Raw genomic sequence first — 18892 nt, forward strand, 5'->3', positions numbered from 1 at the left:
CAGAGGCACCTCTGTGCTCCAAACACAGCTCAGCAGCTATTGACAGTGTATTTTCTAATTGCTCAAGCCAAACTCTTCAAGCCTGAGACCAGCACAGAGGAGTGGTGATTCCCTGTTTCAGAGGCTGGAGAATCACACATCTTCGTGCTCTTAGTCTGGAAAAATGGAGGCTCAGGGGGCACCTTATCACTCTCTACAATCTGAAAGGAGGCAGTAGACAGGTGGGGGTTGGTCTCTTCTCCCAGGTAAGAAGCAACAGGATGAAAGGAAATGGTTTCAAGTTGCATCAGGGGAGGTTTAGATAGGATGCGAGGGAAAATTTTGTCAGTGAAAGGGCAGTCAGGCATTGGATCAGGCTGCCCAGAAAGAGGTGGAATCACCATCCCTGGAATGTTCCAAAAACATCTGTATGTGGCATTTGGGGACACGGTTAAGGGGTGAATACAGCAGTGCCAGGTTAAAGGTTGGACTCGATGATTTTAGGGGGCTGTTCCAACCTTAAGGATTCCATGCATCAACCCCTGAGACAAAGCCAGGGAGGCAGCCCCAGCTCCAGGGATGAGGGTCCTCTTCCCTACTGGAAGGACAGGGAAGCAAGCAGGACCCGAGAGAGTGAGTGAATCCACAGCCCCACTGCCCAGCCCACACTCGCTCACCACCTTCCTAAAAGCCTTCCCTGGCTCCCACAGGCAGCGAGCTCTCACCCAAAGTGCCCAGGAAAGGACCCATTCCAGTCCCTCCCCATCCTGCCCAGCTGCTTGGCTGCCGCTTTACTGCCCCCTTCTCAGCTAACCAAGAGACCCAAAATCCACCTGCTACACCCACACCAGGCTGCTTCCAGCTCCCTTGGGAGGAGCTACGTGGTGGGGTTCATGGGGTGCTGAGTCAGAGCAACCCCTGATTCATTTATAAGCCGGTGGCTGTGTCACAGTAGCCAGGAAAACAAAATGAAAACAGCGGCACACAGACACTGGGCACATACTTTTTATTCTGGGGATAAAAATTGCTTATACATTTGGCAGCAACTATTTTCATAAAAGACTTTTATAAAAAATGTAAAAATAAGCAAATATTTTCCATTATTAATATAGGAAAATGCTGCTGTGTGAATGGTTACTCTACAACTTAAAGAGATAAAATACCACCTTAAGGAGATATTATCTTTACAAGTAGTTAAAAAAAATAGAGAAGAAAGGCAGAGGGCCATCGTATTAACAGCCAGGCACGGAACCGGCTTCATTCCACAGAAAGCACTCATCTTGTAAAAGGTAGCCACATATATAAAAAGGCACTTGGTTATTTGGAGCTAACGAGCAAAAAGCCCTTTGTTTCTTTAGCATGGATGTAGCAACACTTCATTATTCGCAGTGAAAGGTGTACCTGGACAGACCCCCCGGAGGTCTGAGTCAGCTGCACTCCGGCGGCCACGCTGCAGCGAGCGTGCCGGGGAACACTGTGTGCGCCGTGAAAAGCAGAACTTCACACACAACTAAAAACTTCAGCCCAAAGCGACGGCCCCGGGAACCAGCTCCTCCTGAGGCCTTGCCTTCATGTACCATTGAGTGGAATTGGAAAACAAAACAAAAAAAAAAAAAAAGAAAAGCAACTTTGACTCTTGATTAGAATGGAAAGGAACGCCAGAGACAATACTGTACACGGTAGGGTGTTGGATGGCCTGCTCGCAGGGGAGCGGCCTTCAGTCCTTTGGCAGCAGCCGGCACCCCGAGCTCTTTGGAAGACGTGTCTGCAGCACTCCCCTGAAGAGGTAGGAGCAAACCATCCCCACAATGTTCACTTCAGCTGCTGGCCGGTCTGGAGCCCTTTCCTCTTGCAGACGAAGCTGAAAGAGCTGTTTGCCTAAGGTCAGTGACAGCTGGCTTCCACAGCTCCAAAACTACGGGGGCAGCTGCACCACGAGCGGCCCTACTGTCCCACAGAGCACACGGGCCACCTCGGCTGGGAGATCTCTGCTCAGGCTGAAGCCGAGGGCAGAGGACAGCCCCAGAGCTGTGCACCAAGCTGCAGGAGGCAATGGTTTCTGAGCTATTTGGTCTGCTGCCACAGCCCAGCTCCTGGCACGCCGCTCGTGCTGCTGGAGGCCTGCTGGGCAGTCAGTGCTGCGGCCTCCGCGCGCCGCGAGGGGAAGACGAGGCAGCTGTGACCCAGGGCTGCAGCAAAAGGGACACTTTTCAAAGGGCTGGATGTCGTTCCTGACGCAGAAGGACACACACCGCAAACATGTAAACCACATGTTTGACACTTGTTGATAACACCATAAAGAGGCAGCATATGGTATCTGGAGGACAGGACACACAGCCACCCTTGGATGGAGGGGAGGGGACTACTGTGCAAGAACGCTGGGAGCTTGTGTTACCAGTTTTTGAAACACTCGTGCTCATCCCAAAAGGCCTGTATCAGTTGCAGTGCATCTCTTCTGGCATGGGAGCCCACGGAGGCAGTCATGGACACTCCTGGCAGGATGGGGGCACGGAGAGGGTAGTGTGTCAAAATGGTCAGGGGTGTCTCAGGGCAGAGATGGGCCCATGGGCCACCGTGGTGGGAAGACCAGGTCAGACCAGCGTTTTTGGGAGGGAAAATAACAAAACAAACAACCTAAAAAGACTATATGTATATATAATCTCATAATACCTGGGGAGCAGGCAGTGAGAACGCTAAGGGGTGTTAGTGGGTCTCTACAAGGCAAAGACTCCTGAAGAAGAATGGGTGAAGCTGCGTGACAGGAGGCATCACTTGACCTGCAGGTGTTTTGGGAGGTCCTGCTCGCTTGCTGAGCAAGAGTGGACGAGGGAAGGAGCGGGGCTAGGAATGTGGGTGCAGCTCTGAGCTGTGTCAAGACAAGGCAACTTGAACTCCAGGAGAACTAGTAGAAGGTGCTTCAGAGAGAGGTTACGTGGGTAACAGGAGGAGTAACAAAATAAGGATACAAAGCTGGTTTTGGCTAAATTTCTGGAGAAATGACCACAAGATGTATTAAGCTGAAGAGCTGTCTCCCCAAAGCAATGGTGGAACGTGTTTAAAAGCAGACTGGAGAATCCAGTGCAGACAGCAGTCACGTACAGTTGGTCAGAAATGACCCAGCTGGTCTTCTCCATTACCAGCTTCTACAGTTCTCCATTTAGCATGAAAGCATACAAGTCTACAGCAACCACAGTCCCTCCAACGAAAGAACATCCTAGGCTCATTAAGACTCTTGGATACTAAAATGGTTCTTCATTTCCATCCTGGAAGACCTTCATGAGTTCTGGAGTCCGCTTCAGTGGGGCTGCACCGTGGGCAGCCTTCAGGCGTACACCTGCATGTTGTTCCGCTGCTGCTCCGTCATGTGGGCGGCTGCTGGCCCGCGCTGGTTGTTACTGGGACTGGTTGCCACGTCAGACCAGTCAGAGGCAGAGTGTGGGGAAGAGCTTGACCACTGGTCCGGAGATTCGGGCGACGGAGTCAGGTACGGGTGCTCCCCTTGTAAGTGCCGGTTGTGGCTAGGAGTCCGTTCTGTGGCCGAGGAGTAGCAGCTGTGCTGGGAGGGAGGCGTGGGGTACTTCCCCATCGAGCTCTGGAACTGGTGGTAGGCCGGGAGGACCGTCTGAGCCACCTGGCCGTCCTGCTGAGGGATGGCAGCCATGGAGAACGAGGCGCTGGGCAGCTGGGCTAGATCTGGGATCTGGTACATGGAGCTAAGAGGGCCAGCCATGTTCTGAGCGCAGTTTGACTGGGCCTGCTGCGGCAGTGCTTGCTGGTTTATGCTGCCCTTGGGAACCAGCTGGAAAGTCATGATGGGGGGCAAAGACTCCCTGGACACCCCCAGGTGCTTCGCGTCCGCTTGAACCAAGCCGCTCTGCTGAGAAACGCTGGGGTGGGAATGCATCACCTGGGGCACCATGCCAAACATCTCGTTGTACTGGGACTCATTCACCTCCATGCGGTTCATCCACTCGGTGGAGACGTTGCCTGGCCGCAGCCTGCCGAGCCCGCTGTTGGGAGGGGTGGTTCTGTGCTGCGAGAGCAGCTGGCTGACGGACGGGAGCACCGTGCTGGACCCACGGCCCAGGGGCTGCATCTCGTGGAGGTTGGAGAAGGACATGGTGTGCGCAGCCTGCACCGACGGAGCCGCCAGCAGCGAGCTGGGTGACGAGTGCAGCACCCCCGGTGACGGCATCACAGGAGAGGAGGTTGGTTCAGATGCAAAAGCATGGGGAGACTCCAGGGAATCCACCGGTGACAGGGTCACGGAGCTCTCTGAAAACTGCCCTTTGCCTTCGCTGAGGGACTTCTTCCTTCTCCTCTTTGCATCTTTGGTGAGGCTGGTGGGCATGCCTTTGGCATTCGGTTTTCGTGACTTCTTGCTTAGTGACGCGTGTTTCAGGTTGAGGAAGGACCTGTTGGGGCCACAGATGACTGGGGAGAGGGCAGAGTTCAGCATGGCCCCGGGGTGCCCGGCAGGGCTGTGGGCCACGTTGTACTCGTTGAGGAGCTGCACGATGTCGTGGTGCATCCGGTCCTGGGCCACGTCCCGCGGCAGCCGGTCCATGTGGTCCGTGATGTCTCGGTTGGCAAAATGGTCCAGCAAGATTTTTGCCGCTTCAAAGCTGCCTTCCCGAGCAGCGAGGAAGAGTGGAGTCTCCTCCTGGAAACACAGAGTAAATGTTTTAGGAGCTTCAGGGTAGGGAGAGTGACTTACAACTCATAATCCCTTATGGTGTGGCAGCCTGGCAAGCACTGTAAAATGCAGTGTCACAATAACAGCCTCCAAGAGCCCCCCACCCTGAGAGCTGCACACTGAAAAAGGCAGATTACAAATAATTTCATACACAGCAGTGGAGCACAGGCTGAACTTTCCCACCAGGAAGGGCACTATTGTGCCGTAGATCCTTGGAGGAACCATGAAAGCACCTGGTGCTTCCTCCTATTGCCTCTTATGAGGGAAAGGTACAAAAGGGTAAACAGCCCAGTAAGGAACAATAGCTTGTTGGTAGCTCTAAAATCCACTGAGTGATACATAATAATCCAAAAAAGATGCTTTAGGCAGAGGAGATATATCAAGGACTAAGACACAGTGAAGCTACAGAACAGCACAGTCTGTCAAACAGAGGAGCTTGTCCCTCATCTCCACCCTGCACTGATCCCTGGAATGTCACTGGATGCCACTGCTACTGTGCCACCAGGTATTTTTATAACTGCTAACTGTAATCCAGCTGTTTGACACCAGCAGCACTTCACCTGCTGCCCTCACACACCACTGACTGCGTCTTGCATTCCTTCCCTGCAAGGAAAGCAGGACAGCATTGATGCCCAGCACTTGGCCAAACAAGGAAGAGTATTGCTCTTCCATATCAGGAACCCTGTAAGACACCCAGCACTTGGGGAGAGCTCCAGTCACAGCCTGGGTTTGGAAGACCTGCACTGAGCATCCAGTTCAGAAAATCTGAACTTAGCTCACTACCAACAGTGAAGAGATGCTTTGAGATAGGAAGCAGAGGCTTGCTGAGCACCACCACGCTGTACCTTGTTATCCTGCATGTCTCTGTTGGCTCCATTTTTCAGCAGTACCAGTGTTGCTTCCACATTGTTGACAGCAGCAGCCCAGTGAAGAGCAGATTTACCTGCAGGGAAACACAACAATGTCAGTAACAAACCAAGGAGCTATTTTGCTTCTCCTCCAGGATTGTTTAACCAAGCCACTGTGCAGCAGCCTGTAGTTTATTACCACTGGGGGACTTCACAGGACAGTCCAGTGTGTGATTTAGCCACAGAATTTATGAAGAGCTCCCACTTTGGGAGAGCAGAACCCACCCCTCCCTGCTCACACCACGGCAAATATTTGTCCAGCCTGGCACACGGTGTTCACATTACCGTGGTCATCCACGGCGTTCACATCAGCCTGGCAGTTAATGAGCTCAGCCACCATCCCTTCCACAGCCAGACGTGCAGCCAGAATTAACGGGGTCGTCCCATCATTCATCCGAGCGTCCAAGTCTGTCACTCTGTTACGGATCAGGATCTGGACAACAGGAGAAGATGGATTGTTTTCAATACCACTACAGACCAAAACCGAGGATTTGGCAGAATCTCAAGAGAAATTTTGCAACGGCAAAGCAGCCTGAGCACTGAAACGCAAGGACCCAGAAAGCAGATGACAGGGGCAAACAGACCAAATAAATACACGCCAGATGATTTATGCACACTGAGTTCTTCAAGCTGTGAACACCCGAGGAAACTGGACGTAAAACAGCTCTGCCTCACCACCACACTGTGGAAGGCACGAGAGCAGGGCTGTGAGTGAACAGAGCACAGCTTGGACAGGCTCATATAAACACAGAGCTCTCCAGTGGCCATACCTGAAAGACCCCCTGGGCGTCAGCAGCCACGGCTGCGTGCAGAGGGGTCCGTCCCATGTTGTCCCGGGCGTTGGCATCCGCCCCGGCATCCAGGAGCCGCTTGGCAGCGTCGGCTCGGGAGTAGCGGGCTGCCAGGTGCAGAGCCATCTCCCCGGTGCGGTCTGTCTGCGCCTGCAGGTTGGCTCCCTGGTAGATCAGATCCGTGATGATGTTTGCTGAGGAGTCTTCCCCGTCCTCGTCATCCTCGCTGATGTCGGAGCCGCCCGCACGCAGAGATGCCAACATCAGCGGAGTGCAGCCATCTGCAGAGGGAGAGATGGGGATACAGTAACCTGGCAAAGGCATGGAAACCTTCCTACAACCATTCTCCCCTGAGCTACAGACAGTCCCTCCTGTTGCTTTAACACAGACCTCTTCTTAAAGCCCCACAGTTAGTGAGTTATCTTCCTTCCAAGCATGAGTAACCTACTGCAAACCCAACAGAAATTAAGATATTCCTCTAAAGACTAAGATCATCATAAAACAAAAAAAAACTTTGCTGCTGAAGTGTAAAACTTCCACAAAAAGTAAAGGCTAGCTGAGAGAAGCAAGCGCTATAAAAATCAAAGTAATTTTGACCATTCAGTGTAACTGTTCATACAGATGTTCTAATCACATCCCTGGGGAAAAGAAACAGTTGAAGGAAAAATTATTCAACAACTAGCCACTGATTATTGGTGACATTCACTTCAGATATTAACCTGAAGTGAAATGCAGGCAAAAGCCTTCAAATCTACAGCAAGGTTATCACAAGAAGGATCCTGAAGCTGTGACAGTCGAGCACTCAAAGCTGACAAATGCCCCAGGATGAATACTCTCACACAGTCTGAGTACTTTGGGAGATACTGGTCTTACTCTCCTCAAGCCTCCAGTGATGGGATGCCCACAAAGGCTAAAGTCACACTCATCCAACCAGGATCCCTGCATTGTCAGTGGAAGGAGAAAGGCTCCTCCAAACCTCTAATTTAACTTAGCTTCCTCTGATGAATCTCCCTCTCTGCCAATCAGAGAGGACAGTGCAGGAAGACCATCACATACTGCTGATTTTTCACCCTTGTTATACCCTCCTTGATGCAGGACAATTAAGATTTAAAACATCATATATTTTCAGCAACCCATTAAAATGCTGAGTGCTTCAGTTCCAGCAGCCTCTGAACATTACATGACATTCCCTAAAGCCCCAAAACGGCAGCTGTAGACACTGATGCTTCCTTGCTAATTTAATGCTTTCCTGCACATCCTTCAGAAGCACCTGGAAAGCAAGAGGGACTGAGATGGCAGCAGAGGGGAACCTCACTCTGCTGATCGCTCCACTGGAGCCCACCAGCAGAAATACAAGACTATTTTTTCAGCAAGTACCTGATTTATCCCATGGGCAAGCAGGGGACAAACAGCAGCTTCTCTGCCTGCACAGCTCTCAGTCCCAGAGCACAAAGCCACCCCGGGGTCCTGTGCACATAAACAAGGTGATACCTCCTGCTAGAAGTAGCACACACAGCTCTAACGCCCTGCTCCCATTTCCAGCTTCTGATCACTGAGCATTCCTGGCTCTCTGCTTTAAGACAGCTCCAAAACTTTCTAGAAATCTCCAGTTCCAGCGGGGGCACTGGAGGAGCAGGCTCTGCCCGGGCTCCACAGCCTGCACGCTCCTCCTAGTGGCTCCCCACCACAGGACACACAGCCTCCCTTCCAGCCCGCTCCTCTCCCAGGATTTGGACGGACAGCAGCCAAGTGCTGCTGAGGTATGGGCACAGGTTCAGTTCCAAGATCCAGCCCTGTCTGCAGACCCTCTCTCCAAAGCTATATCTCCCTTTGTGCTTCTCCCTCCCGCTGCTGGCTCTGCTCCCTTGTCCCAAATGAACACTCCTCAGTATTCCAGTCAGGTTGTGGTCTCCTTCCTACTGCCACAACACAAAGAGCAGAGAGACAGAGCACAGAAAGGAGCTTTCCTTTCCCCCAGCACCACAGCTCTGGGAAAAACCACTCACAGGATAGGTCTGGCTTGCTCAATCACTGCAGTTATCCTGGATGTTCGTGCCTAGCTTCTCCACAGGGACAGCAGAGCATTAAATCCCTGGAATAATTAGCTGCCACCCTCCACAGGGTTTCTCAGGTACGTGCAGCTCTTCTCAGAGCCTTGCAAGTTGGCCACACACGGCTGGTTTTATGAGGCTAGCAAAAGCACATCCAGCTAGACAGTCACAATTAAGTGCTTGATGGACTACTAGAGGAAAAAAAAAACCACATGTGGACACAATGTCTTTTTTCCTCCTTCCAGCTTGTTCTCTCAAAGAGCTGGAAAAGAACCTAAAAGCATCCAGCTAGAGGCAGACATCCAGCATGGAAAATTCCAGTCTAAACCACTGAAGTTTTAGTAACTGAAAAAAAAGAGGGGCATATAATAGAGACAGTTCATCAATTTTAATTATAGGTGGTGTTACCAGTTATGCCTATAATTGCATTACCCTGGTTACACACTCACAATAACTCCAGTGAAAAGAATGTCCTCACTGCTCTGGGGGACACAGCAAAAGAATAGCATGGGGAGACAAAGGTGGTGGCAGCATTTTATAAAAACTCTTCTGTTTGCTGTCTTTCAGTAGGACAGCCCCTGAGTACATGTAAAATGCAGAGTGAGGTAGTAAAGTCAGGAGTTCACCAGACAGCTACTCCTGAAGGTCAGGCACAAGGTACTGAAAGCTGGGATATAAGGAACCCACAGGAAAAATCTCTAGGCAATGCTTCTGGAGGACACTGGAGAGCTTGGATCCCCCTCGATTTGAGAGACTGCAGAAGATCTTGGATCCCCCTAGATTTGAGAGACTGCAGAAGGCGGTGGGTTAAGAGAGGGCACAAACCCTTGGTGCACCGAGGTGTTTCTCCCCTCTCAAGAAGAGATCTCTGCTGTTCAACCTGCACCTGCAGCCAGGATCTAACTCACCCAGCCTCAGGTGGCTCCAGCCCAGACACCTGCACTTAAGTCAGTCAGCCTGAACACCCTTTGTAATTAATTAGGAGCAGCAAAGCATTATTGGGATGTGAAATCCAATTTTCAGACTTCTTGGGACAGAGGGCAACTACCTCTCAGAAGGACCCATTTTTCCAACTGCCTGCAAAAGTGAGGGTGGCCAGGGCAGAGAAAGAGCCACATTTAAATGTGAGGAATGCTACCCCTCCTTACTAACCCATTATTCCAACATCTCTCAGACTTTTAAAATTATTTCTGCTCCTGACAGCTGCTTGCTTCTGATGCCACAGCGAGAAATAACTTAAGAGCAGCTTGCTGCAAGCTTTACAATTGTATCTGGTTGGCAGGAAAACAACTCACAGGTCAGTATTATTTCATTGCTGTTGTTGGACAAAGCTTTGGATGAATGTGAAAATAAACTGGAGTCTTAAGAACATTATTGCCTGCACTTGGAAAGCTTCTACCCTGCCACACAACTAGAAGTTTCAATAGGGGAAATAAAGAAAAGCTTAAATTTGGCAGAAAGTGATGGTTTATGTTCTCACACTCGTTACACAAAAATCCCTCCTTCCCTTTGCATTAGGAGAGCTAATGGGTCAATGAGCACAAAAGACAATAGAAAGGAACTGAGAGAATGGATCCAGTCATCCTTAAATTGCATGGAAATATTCCCACAAAACGCAGTAGAAAAAGGAATTGCAGCAATATCATCAGCATCACCTCTCTGCATATAAACAAGAGCCATGTTTGCAGCTCTTCCAACCAGAATAAAGTCCTTGGTCAACTGTCTCATCTCAGAGCCCAGAGATCAGTTATTACCAGGTGACCCACTCAGCCCCTTACCAGCTTATACAGCTTTAGTACTACACTCATAAAAAGCAGGAGAGGGTTTCCAGGGCATCTAGTCATTTGGGACTGAGAGGAGCAAACCTGCCTGCATGTTAAAGAAACCTTCCAAGTCCACAGTTTTGTTATGAATTCAGTGACTTGGATCATCATAAGCTGAAGATATAAATCAGGGAATTAAAAAAAAATTCTGCCTCGCTACTCTGTTCAGGACAGACACCTCACACACTGCTAACAAGGACAGACTGTCTGCCAAAAAGTCATCTTATTCAGGAAAAGGCCATCCGTGCTTCCTCAACTGACAACAGACACCTCAGGTATAAAATCTGCTAAGTTGGTCCTTAGAAAAGTCTATCATGGACATCTGCAGTGAACCACCTGGAGAAACTGGGGGTTATTTCCAGCACAATTATGCATTCAAAATTTCTGACAATATCACTTAGGCACACACTGTTATAAATGAGATTTTACAGGTGCTTGCTAAGTGAACTTTTCTTCTTGGCTCCATGATATTCCATGTGATACAAACCACGGTTTAACCTTTCCAGCTTTTCTTTTCAGAAGTGCACACTGTGCTTTCCTTGAGCACCATAAAACCCCTGCTGGTGTTCCTGCACACTCCATTTAATTCATAACACTAGCAGCCCCAGCCATGGGACACCGGGCAGGCTGGCAGGACACACAGACACTCCAAGTACTGACCTGGCCCTCTGACGTTGACATCCAGAACATCCACTTCTTGATCGGCCTGAGGGGGTGTGAGCGCCAGGGAGGTGCTGCCGCAGACGTCCGCTGCCTCCAGGTGCTGCTGCGTCCACTGGCGCTGGTCAATCTGCTCGTCCCCCTCTGGCAGCAGGGCCTGGTCCTCAGCCTGAGCACAGCACACAAGCAGCTGCTTCAAAACACCCAGCAAGTGGCCAAAGACACTCAAAAGTTCTTGGGGTGTTCTTAGTTTAGGTGGGGTTTGGGTGGGGATTTTTGTTGCGGTTTGGTTTTCTGTTTGCTTTCTTGTTGTTTTAGGGGGGGGTTTGTTTTCTTTTAAGCTAATGGTGGTCTGCATTTACTTCTGCCTGGCATTCTCAGCTTTCACACTCTCACCATACATTGTCAGGCCTGAGCTGCAAGACGTGACATTAACCTTCTTGTCCCTTTTGCTGCTGTGGGGAGGGGACACTGAAACAGGAGGTACTGATTTTCTCTGCTTTCTCCACCAGCCTGTGGTGGCAGTGCTAGCCTGAAGATTTGCTCCTCGGATACAATTATATTACCAATCACAATTACAAATATATTACCAATCCCTAGGCCAAGGAAGGTTTTGAGCAAGGGAAGGTAACGCAGATGCTTGTCTCACCAGCAGTTTCAGATGGTGTTTAAGTCTTGGAGCTCCTTACCTTAGCTCTCTTTGGCTGAGGCCCACCATCACCTGCCCAGTGCTCTGTCGTCCCAGGGTCGGCCAGGTTACCCTCTGGTATCTGGACTGACAGATTTCTGATAAACAAGGAGAAGATATCATTTTGCAGCCTGAGCAGGTGCTACTGCTGCTACTTACACTACCCTGCAGAGACTAACAAAGGAATGCTTGTAAATTTGGTAGCTTGCAAACAGAGGAACCAAGAAATCACAAATTTCAGGTAGTCAATAATGGCATTAAATGCACTTAGAACTGCAAAGCAGTTTAATTCAGTGGAAAGCCAAAACTGCATAAAACTTTTGAAACTTGCCATTACTTCTGAGTCACATTTTTGATGCATTGAGCTAGAGATATTAGAAGCTTGTTGTCATCTATCAACCTAAAAACGTCTCACCTATTCTAGGAGAAAATTAGGCAAACAGTGCCCGGCTGCTGATCTGTACTGCTCAGTGTCACAAAACCAAACAAAGCCAGGAGATCAGATTCCTTGCTGGCATTTTATACATTATAGTTAATTAAAATTCTTCTGTTCCAAACCAGATGTTTTTAAATTTAGAGGAATAGCCTAAGAAGTTCTAGTTTAAAAGGAAGCTTTCTCTAAGGAGTTAAGTGCCTTTGATGAAACATATTTCAGCCATATTCTCAAAATCCTCAAGCCACTAATAAACAGAGTGTCAGTGGTCTAAATGCAGACTCACTTGAGTCCAACAGCGTCCTCCCCAACGGGCTCTCTGCGTTTGTGGTTGCTGGGATCCCTGCGCAGGATGAAGCCCTCTGGGAGCCACAGGGAGCCGTGCTTGCGCTTGCGCTTGGCCATCATCACCCCCAGGAGAAGGATCAGCAGGATGATCAAAGCTGCCACAGCAAGCAGGTAAAGCAGCTGGGTCTTTGGTGGTAACAAGGGCTCACCTAAAAATTCCAGATAAAACACAGTGTGATTAACAAAGTGGAGACAACAATCTTCAACCTACAGACTCTCTTTCCTCAGCACAGTCCTTCCCACAGGGAGCATATAGTCTCTAGAGAGTTTAGGCTCCACTGAAACTGCTGTAAGTACATATCACTTCTTTTTTACTTCCTTTGGTCTGGTTTCTCAAAGTATTTTTCAGAGTACATGGCTACTGCACCAAGGATCTTGCTCCTTCCTACAGCCACGCTCACTCGGCATAGAGAGAACAGATCTACGTGAAGACACAAGCACGACCCAACTAGGAAAAGCAACAATGCCAGCCTAGAACAGGTTTGCAGCTGAGCCTCAGACTGAGGGAGATGGAGCAGAAATCAAAGAGATTACATATTGCCAGAAGAGAAAACATCTAGTAGACTGGACTGAGGAATGCCTCCCAACCTTTCTCTCTAAAATAGCACCTTTTCCATTGAATTCATGGCTTAAAGCACATGGTTTTAGTGTGGAGATCACCACTGCAGTGCTGTAGCATGAGAGATTACTGATTACTGATTTTAATACAAGTATTAAAAGTGACTGGGCTCTAAATTAAATGTCCTGCCTTACTAACCAGATGTCCCCTCTGTGCACTTTGCACAAACATACCCCTATAACTGGGGACAAACAAGTTACCTGCCAGAAACCATACTGAACAGCGAGACACAAGAGGATGATGATCAATAATCTGAGTATTTCGCAAGCCCAGGTTCAATAACTGCCTCCCTCAATAAGCAATTTTTCCTCTCCAGTTACTCACTTTGGACAGACACAAAAGGATAGGGCAGCATGCCCTTGATGGCCTGAGCAGCTAAGAGAGCTGCAGCAGCTTCTGTGTTGTGAAAGCATTGCTCCGAGTCCTCTGCACACTGGCGGTTGTCGATCTCCAGGAACACCTTGGTGCTGCAGAGACACAGTAAGAGGGCACAGCAGTCAGTGACAGAAACTTATGCCAAAGCAGTAGGTTAAACTGCAGCAGCGTTCTACACGAATCTTCCTACCCCAATGCTGAACTGGGCATCTGCAATAGTGTTGCATTTTCCCGTTTAAAAAACAGCCTATGGCCGTAGAAAGTCTAGAAACACAGCTACAAGCACAACAAGGCCGGAGGGAGACAGAGGGATCCGCTCACCCAATGACCTCCTGCTCCAGCTCTCTGTGCTTGCGAACCACCACGAGCGACCGACGGCTCCGCGCCGCCGACTTCTCCCCGTAGTACGGGAACACCATGGGGTTTCCCTGGGAGTCCAGCTTAATCCTCAGATTGGTGTGCAGGAGCGTGCCCAGGGTGCGCAGGAAGCTGCGGACGTCCTCCAGCAGCTCGTCAGGGGGCATCAGGACCACGATGATCAGGGTGCCCTCTGCCAGCTTCTCGGCCTTGTCGCCGGCGCAGTCCAGGCCGTCCCAGCCGCACTCCTCGCTGTTGCAGCCCTGGTCGCAGCGCCCGTCCGCGTAGTGATCCGCACAGTACTTGTCATACCTGCAGCAGGGAGAGGCTCAGGGGCAGCACACGGCACTGACGTGCTCTGCACAGCACATCTGCGCTTTAGGGGCCCGGGTCTTACACTCTTCAGCATCATCTGAGGTAAAACGACACTGATCATCAGGGTAGCAGGAGAAGAAATACAACCCAGCTTTATCCTGTAAGCTTGCGGCCTGAGAGGGTGGAAATAGGAAGCACAGCACACCCCAAGAACCCGTTATCTAATTCTGGTAACAGTATGAGAGAACTGCTTATTCTGTTTACTAAGATGTCTAACACCTCCTGCTTCACTGAGGGAGAATCCGCACTGCAAAGCCGTAGCATTTGTCAAAAATAACTGAAGAGAAAGCGCCACTACAAACAAGCCAGAAAACACGTTCAGAGGTAGCAAACACAGCTGGGATTAAAATACAGGTATTGCTGGTATGGAACAAAATTCAGGATAGCAGGCAGCACACTTAAAACCTAGTACAAGGCAAAATGCCTCCTGTTTACATTTCCAGGGAAAGCAGGGCACATCCATCAAGCAGGTTAATGCATTAGCATTGTTCAGGTTATAAACTTAGTGCACAGTACACAAATTCGAAAAATAGACGAGAAGTACACAAAGCAGCAGAAACTGCTGGATGCCAAGCTTTCAGCAAGGACAGCAAGAGAAACAATGGGAGAGAAGGGAGCAACAGGCAGGAGCTATGTTAGTCACACAGAGAAAATGTTCTCAGCAACGAGCCTTACTTGCATGTCCTGCTATTTTGCTGACACTCAAAGTTGTCAAACAGGCACTCGGGCGTGTTGCAGAACTCGTCACACTGTCCATTGAAAAGCATCCAGCAGGGAAGGGAGGAGGAGCAGTTGGCCCAAGGATCCTCCACAGTAAGGGAGCAGTCGCCTCCATCCCACTGGCACGCATGGGTGTTACAGTCTTCATCACAATAGCCATCCCTGGCTTTTTCTGCACACTGGGAATCCAGGCATCTTCGGGGCTCCGGGCTGAAAGTCACAGGCTGCTCACAGTGGCTGCCCTGGGTGTGAACAGGGCACTGGCAGTAATAGTAAGGAGGCTGAGAATGAGGGTGGCAGCTGCCCCCATTCTGGCAGGGGGCACTGGCACAGCCTGGGTGTGTCTGGCATTCCTCTCCCACAGACAGCTTGGGGCAATAGCACCGTGGACCAGAAGACGTTTGGATGCACTGCTCCCCCTTCTTGCATTTCACTTGTCCACAGGTACTGTGGCTGTTGAACTCACATTTTGCTCCAGAATAACCCTGTGGGGTGGAAAAAAAGGGAAAACAACCAGTGTCACAAACCTATTCTTCAGCACTCTAAGGGCTGGAGGCAGGGTGTCATGTGCAAATCCTTTCTCCCCTGTAACTCCTCTAGCCTCACTGCAGGAGCCATGACTTTCTGGACCTAACCTCATGGATAAACTAGGAAATCACAGGGCTCTGTTACATTCTGAAAACAGCCTAGAAGAGCCACAAACAAGGGGAAGCTTGCACCAAGCACAAAAAACACAGGACTGCAAAAAAAAGTTAATTTAAATGAGCTAATGTAATTTAAGGGTAGATTTCAGACAAAAAAGCCAGCTGTGATACTTGAAGACTATACTTGTTTGGGGTAGCAACAGGCAGCACCACTCTCCTGGGGCAGCTGGAAGCCCTGGGTTTCCCTGCTGAGCAGATAAACTGAGGGATGTGGGTAAAGAGTGTCCAGTGCTCACCTGCAGCAAGCAGTGAGAGCCTGGCAGAGGAGCCTGGAGCTGGGGCAGGCAGGGCGGTGTGGGCATGGGGTGCTTACCGGGGGGCACTGGCAAATGAAGCCATCGGGCATGTTGCTGGCCACAGCGCAGGTGCCGCCGTTCTGGCACGGCTTGCGGGGACACACGTCGATGACACTCTCACAGTGACGGCCTGGCACGGAGCACAGCGAGAGAGAGCAGAGAAATGGGTGTGTGATCATCCAAAAACCATCACCACACAGAACACTCCTGCCAATAACCAGCGAGCTGAGCGCTCTTTCAGGAGGGAGCATCCCTTTGGATAAGGTGTGGTCTCCATGTGGCTGCCTAAGCAGTAAAGAGGGAGGCACAGCCCCAGAATCTACAAGGTGCATTTGGAGACAGCTGACTGTGCCTGCCTCCTCAAAAACACACACAACACGGCACAGAGACAGAGTGTGCTGCTGTCATCCCCAAGTCACAGGCACAGGCACAGAGGATGAAAGTGATGTAACACACCAGTTTGGGGGTTCCTAAGACTTCTTTACCTTTTGGGAGCTGCTCAGTGAGTCCAATGGCAACTCACACCGTAACATGAACGAACAACCCTCAGGACCAGATGTACCCCAAGCAAACAGGAGAACCAAGCAGAGTCTCCTCAGACTGATCAGCCAGAGATCTTACTGCACTGACCAGCTTTGCAGCAGCTCCCAGAGTCAAGCTGACACCAAACTTCTAAAAGTTGGTCATGATTTAAACATGACTTGGACCCCCTAGGAAAACATTAATAGAAGTCTCCAGACATATGCAGCCAAGACTTTGCAGACAGGGCAGGGTGGCCCACAGAGTTCTGGCATCCCACCAGTCACAGACCACAGCAAAGCCACCCCGTCCCCTCCCAGGCAAAAGGGTCAGTGGGGATGTGCAGAAGACAGACAGCTAGAGGAGGAAGCATGTTCCCCCTTTGTGCCTAACATTTCCAGACAGACTTCATGTCTGAGACACAGCAGCTCTCCCTGCTCCTCCTGGGGTGCAGCAGGCCTGCACTTCCCACAGCACAAGATCCAGCAACCCTTCCAGGAGGGTCAGAAGCCACATGAGGCATAATTCATAAAAGCAACCTTAACAGACAGGCTTAAAATAAACCCATCTGGTGGCCTGCACCAGTGTCCCACCAGCTCTACTTCCCTCATACATCACTCTTTCAGGAACTTCTTTTGGCAGGATAAGTAATGCATTCAAAAGTTATTACATGAATTCTTTGAACATATATCTTTGTGATTTCTTTGCATCTGAAACTCACAAATTTAGTGCAAAATCATTGCATCTTTAAAGAGTAAAAACTGCTGGTAAAGCATGCAGGAAAGGTGACTGGTAAGCAGGGAAAGTGAAAGGTTTTAATGGAGGAAAACTGAATGCATAAGAAGTTAAACTGACATGGAAAATGGAAAGCTGAAAGTTAAGACACATCTGGAGACTATTAGACCAAACTTAAGCCCAGTGGGAGGCAGAAAGCAGAATAGCAGTAATACTAACAAAGAGGAGGTCTAGAGAGAGTGAGACATAAGTCTGCACAGTATGAAATTCTTGCAAAGTTGTGATTCAAAGTCGGATTGTGGAAGGATCACCAAGCTAGAAATGTACAGCCTGTTTATGCATAGAATACTCCATCCTGACCACATCACCAATGCAAGGAGGAAAGGCAGCGAGGAGTAGAAAAGGAGGCCAAAAGCTAATTATGACACCATGACATTGATTTATAGAGAAAATGCACATGGCTGCTTTGCAAAAGAAGAATTCACAGATAAGCTGACACATGAACTGTTACACTTTCAATATTAAAAATGTGAAATTATGAAGGCAAGAAAGGTACCACAAGGAAAGAGAAGTCCTGGAAGCCAAGCATCTCAGGAGATTCCTTCATCTGAGACTGCTCTGGAAGCCAAATTTCTTAGAAGTTTTAAAAGAAAGACCAGTTTAAAAATTGAAACATATTGCAGGGAAACAATCAGAAATCGTGAAGAGAAGTGGGTAGATAACAGCACTGCCAGGAAGGGACAGAACCACCATTTCTCAAGTTAGCGCCATGACATCAGAAGCACGTTTACGACTACTCACCGGTGAAAGCACTGCGGCAGATGCACCTGTAATCATTTGTCAGCTGGACACAGTCCAGGCTCCCTCGGGGGTTGCAGGGGTTGGAGAGGCACTCGTTGATGTCGCCCTCGCAGCGCTCTCCTGCGAAGCCCTGGGGACAGAGGCAGCTGTAGCCCCCGATCTGGTCAATGCACTGCCCCCCGTTGAAGCAGCGCGGAGCTCCCGACTCCGACACGCAGTCATCCACGTTCTCCTCACAGAGGCGGCCTGCAAGGCAGGAGGGACAGCTTGGGGACACAGCGCCGTGGCTGCCTTTCCTACGATGCCTTAAGCTTGAGCTTTCGTATTTTCCAGATTCTGTACTGCATTAGTTTATAACTCTGAACTTCATATAAAGTGTTGGCAGGTTCTCCCCACAGCTCAGTCACACAAACCAATCCTTTTCCAGCCCCAGAACCAAGGACACCGCTGCAGCTTCAGGCCCAAAAAGTGCAAACAGCAGGGAATGGAGGAGAGCAGACTGGGAGGGTGGGACTGCATCACCTGGAGCTGGAACTGGACAATTAACCCAAAATGGAAATGGACCAAAACTTATAAAAGTGTGAGAACCCATGACCCAGGGTCCATCTTGGGTGGAGTCACAGCTCTTGTACTGCCCAAGGTGCATCCTGTGAAGGCCTTTAATCAATCCCTACTTTCTTCCTTTAGCTCTGCCCAGCCTCTATTCCAGGGAGCCTCTTCAGGCATCGCTTACACTGCCCATCAAGTTTTAAGGCCATGTCACACACAGTCCCTGAAATAAGCAGGTAAAGATCCCAGTTTAACACATTACACACTCTCTGAAGACAGCCAGCTTCAGAGCAAGCTTAGGGTACACGTGTTTTGCATCCAGGCTATCCTCAGTGCTAGGCTCTCCTGGTATTTGGCAGCTTTCATACTTGACTTAATTTAAGGGCATAATTAAAAACACAAAACCAAACCAAGCCCAAAAAGGATGCACTTGATTTAGCCCAGAGACTGAGCAGAGCCTGGGAG

At 49.7% G+C, this 18892-nt stretch overlaps 1 protein-coding gene across 1 annotated transcript in view; it reads right to left on the minus strand.

Annotated features, from left to right (window-relative positions):
* Positions 1-970: 970 nt before the first annotated feature.
* NOTCH2 (notch receptor 2) overlaps positions 971-18892 on the minus strand; it is an 82029-nt gene continuing 64107 nt past the window's right edge. The window contains exons 22-33 of the mRNA XM_041420008.1: positions 17879-18124; positions 15841-15953; positions 14779-15308; positions 13693-14040; positions 13321-13463; positions 12316-12526; positions 11598-11694; positions 10909-11077; positions 6354-6655; positions 5869-6016; positions 5521-5618; positions 971-4642 (exon numbers count right to left, since the gene is read on the minus strand). Coding sequence (XP_041275942.1) covers positions 3302-4642; positions 5521-5618; positions 5869-6016; positions 6354-6655; positions 10909-11077; positions 11598-11694; positions 12316-12526; positions 13321-13463; positions 13693-14040; positions 14779-15308; positions 15841-15953; positions 17879-18124 — 3746 coding nt within the window. The 3' untranslated portion in view covers positions 971-3301. The remainder of the gene's footprint in view (positions 4643-5520; positions 5619-5868; positions 6017-6353; positions 6656-10908; positions 11078-11597; positions 11695-12315; positions 12527-13320; positions 13464-13692; positions 14041-14778; positions 15309-15840; positions 15954-17878; positions 18125-18892) is intronic.

Source organism: Onychostruthus taczanowskii, unplaced genomic scaffold (assembly GCF_017590055.1).
Source record: "Onychostruthus taczanowskii isolate IOZ18803 unplaced genomic scaffold, ASM1759005v1 scaffold63, whole genome shotgun sequence".
Lineage (NCBI taxonomy): Eukaryota > Metazoa > Chordata > Aves > Passeriformes > Passeridae > Onychostruthus > Onychostruthus taczanowskii.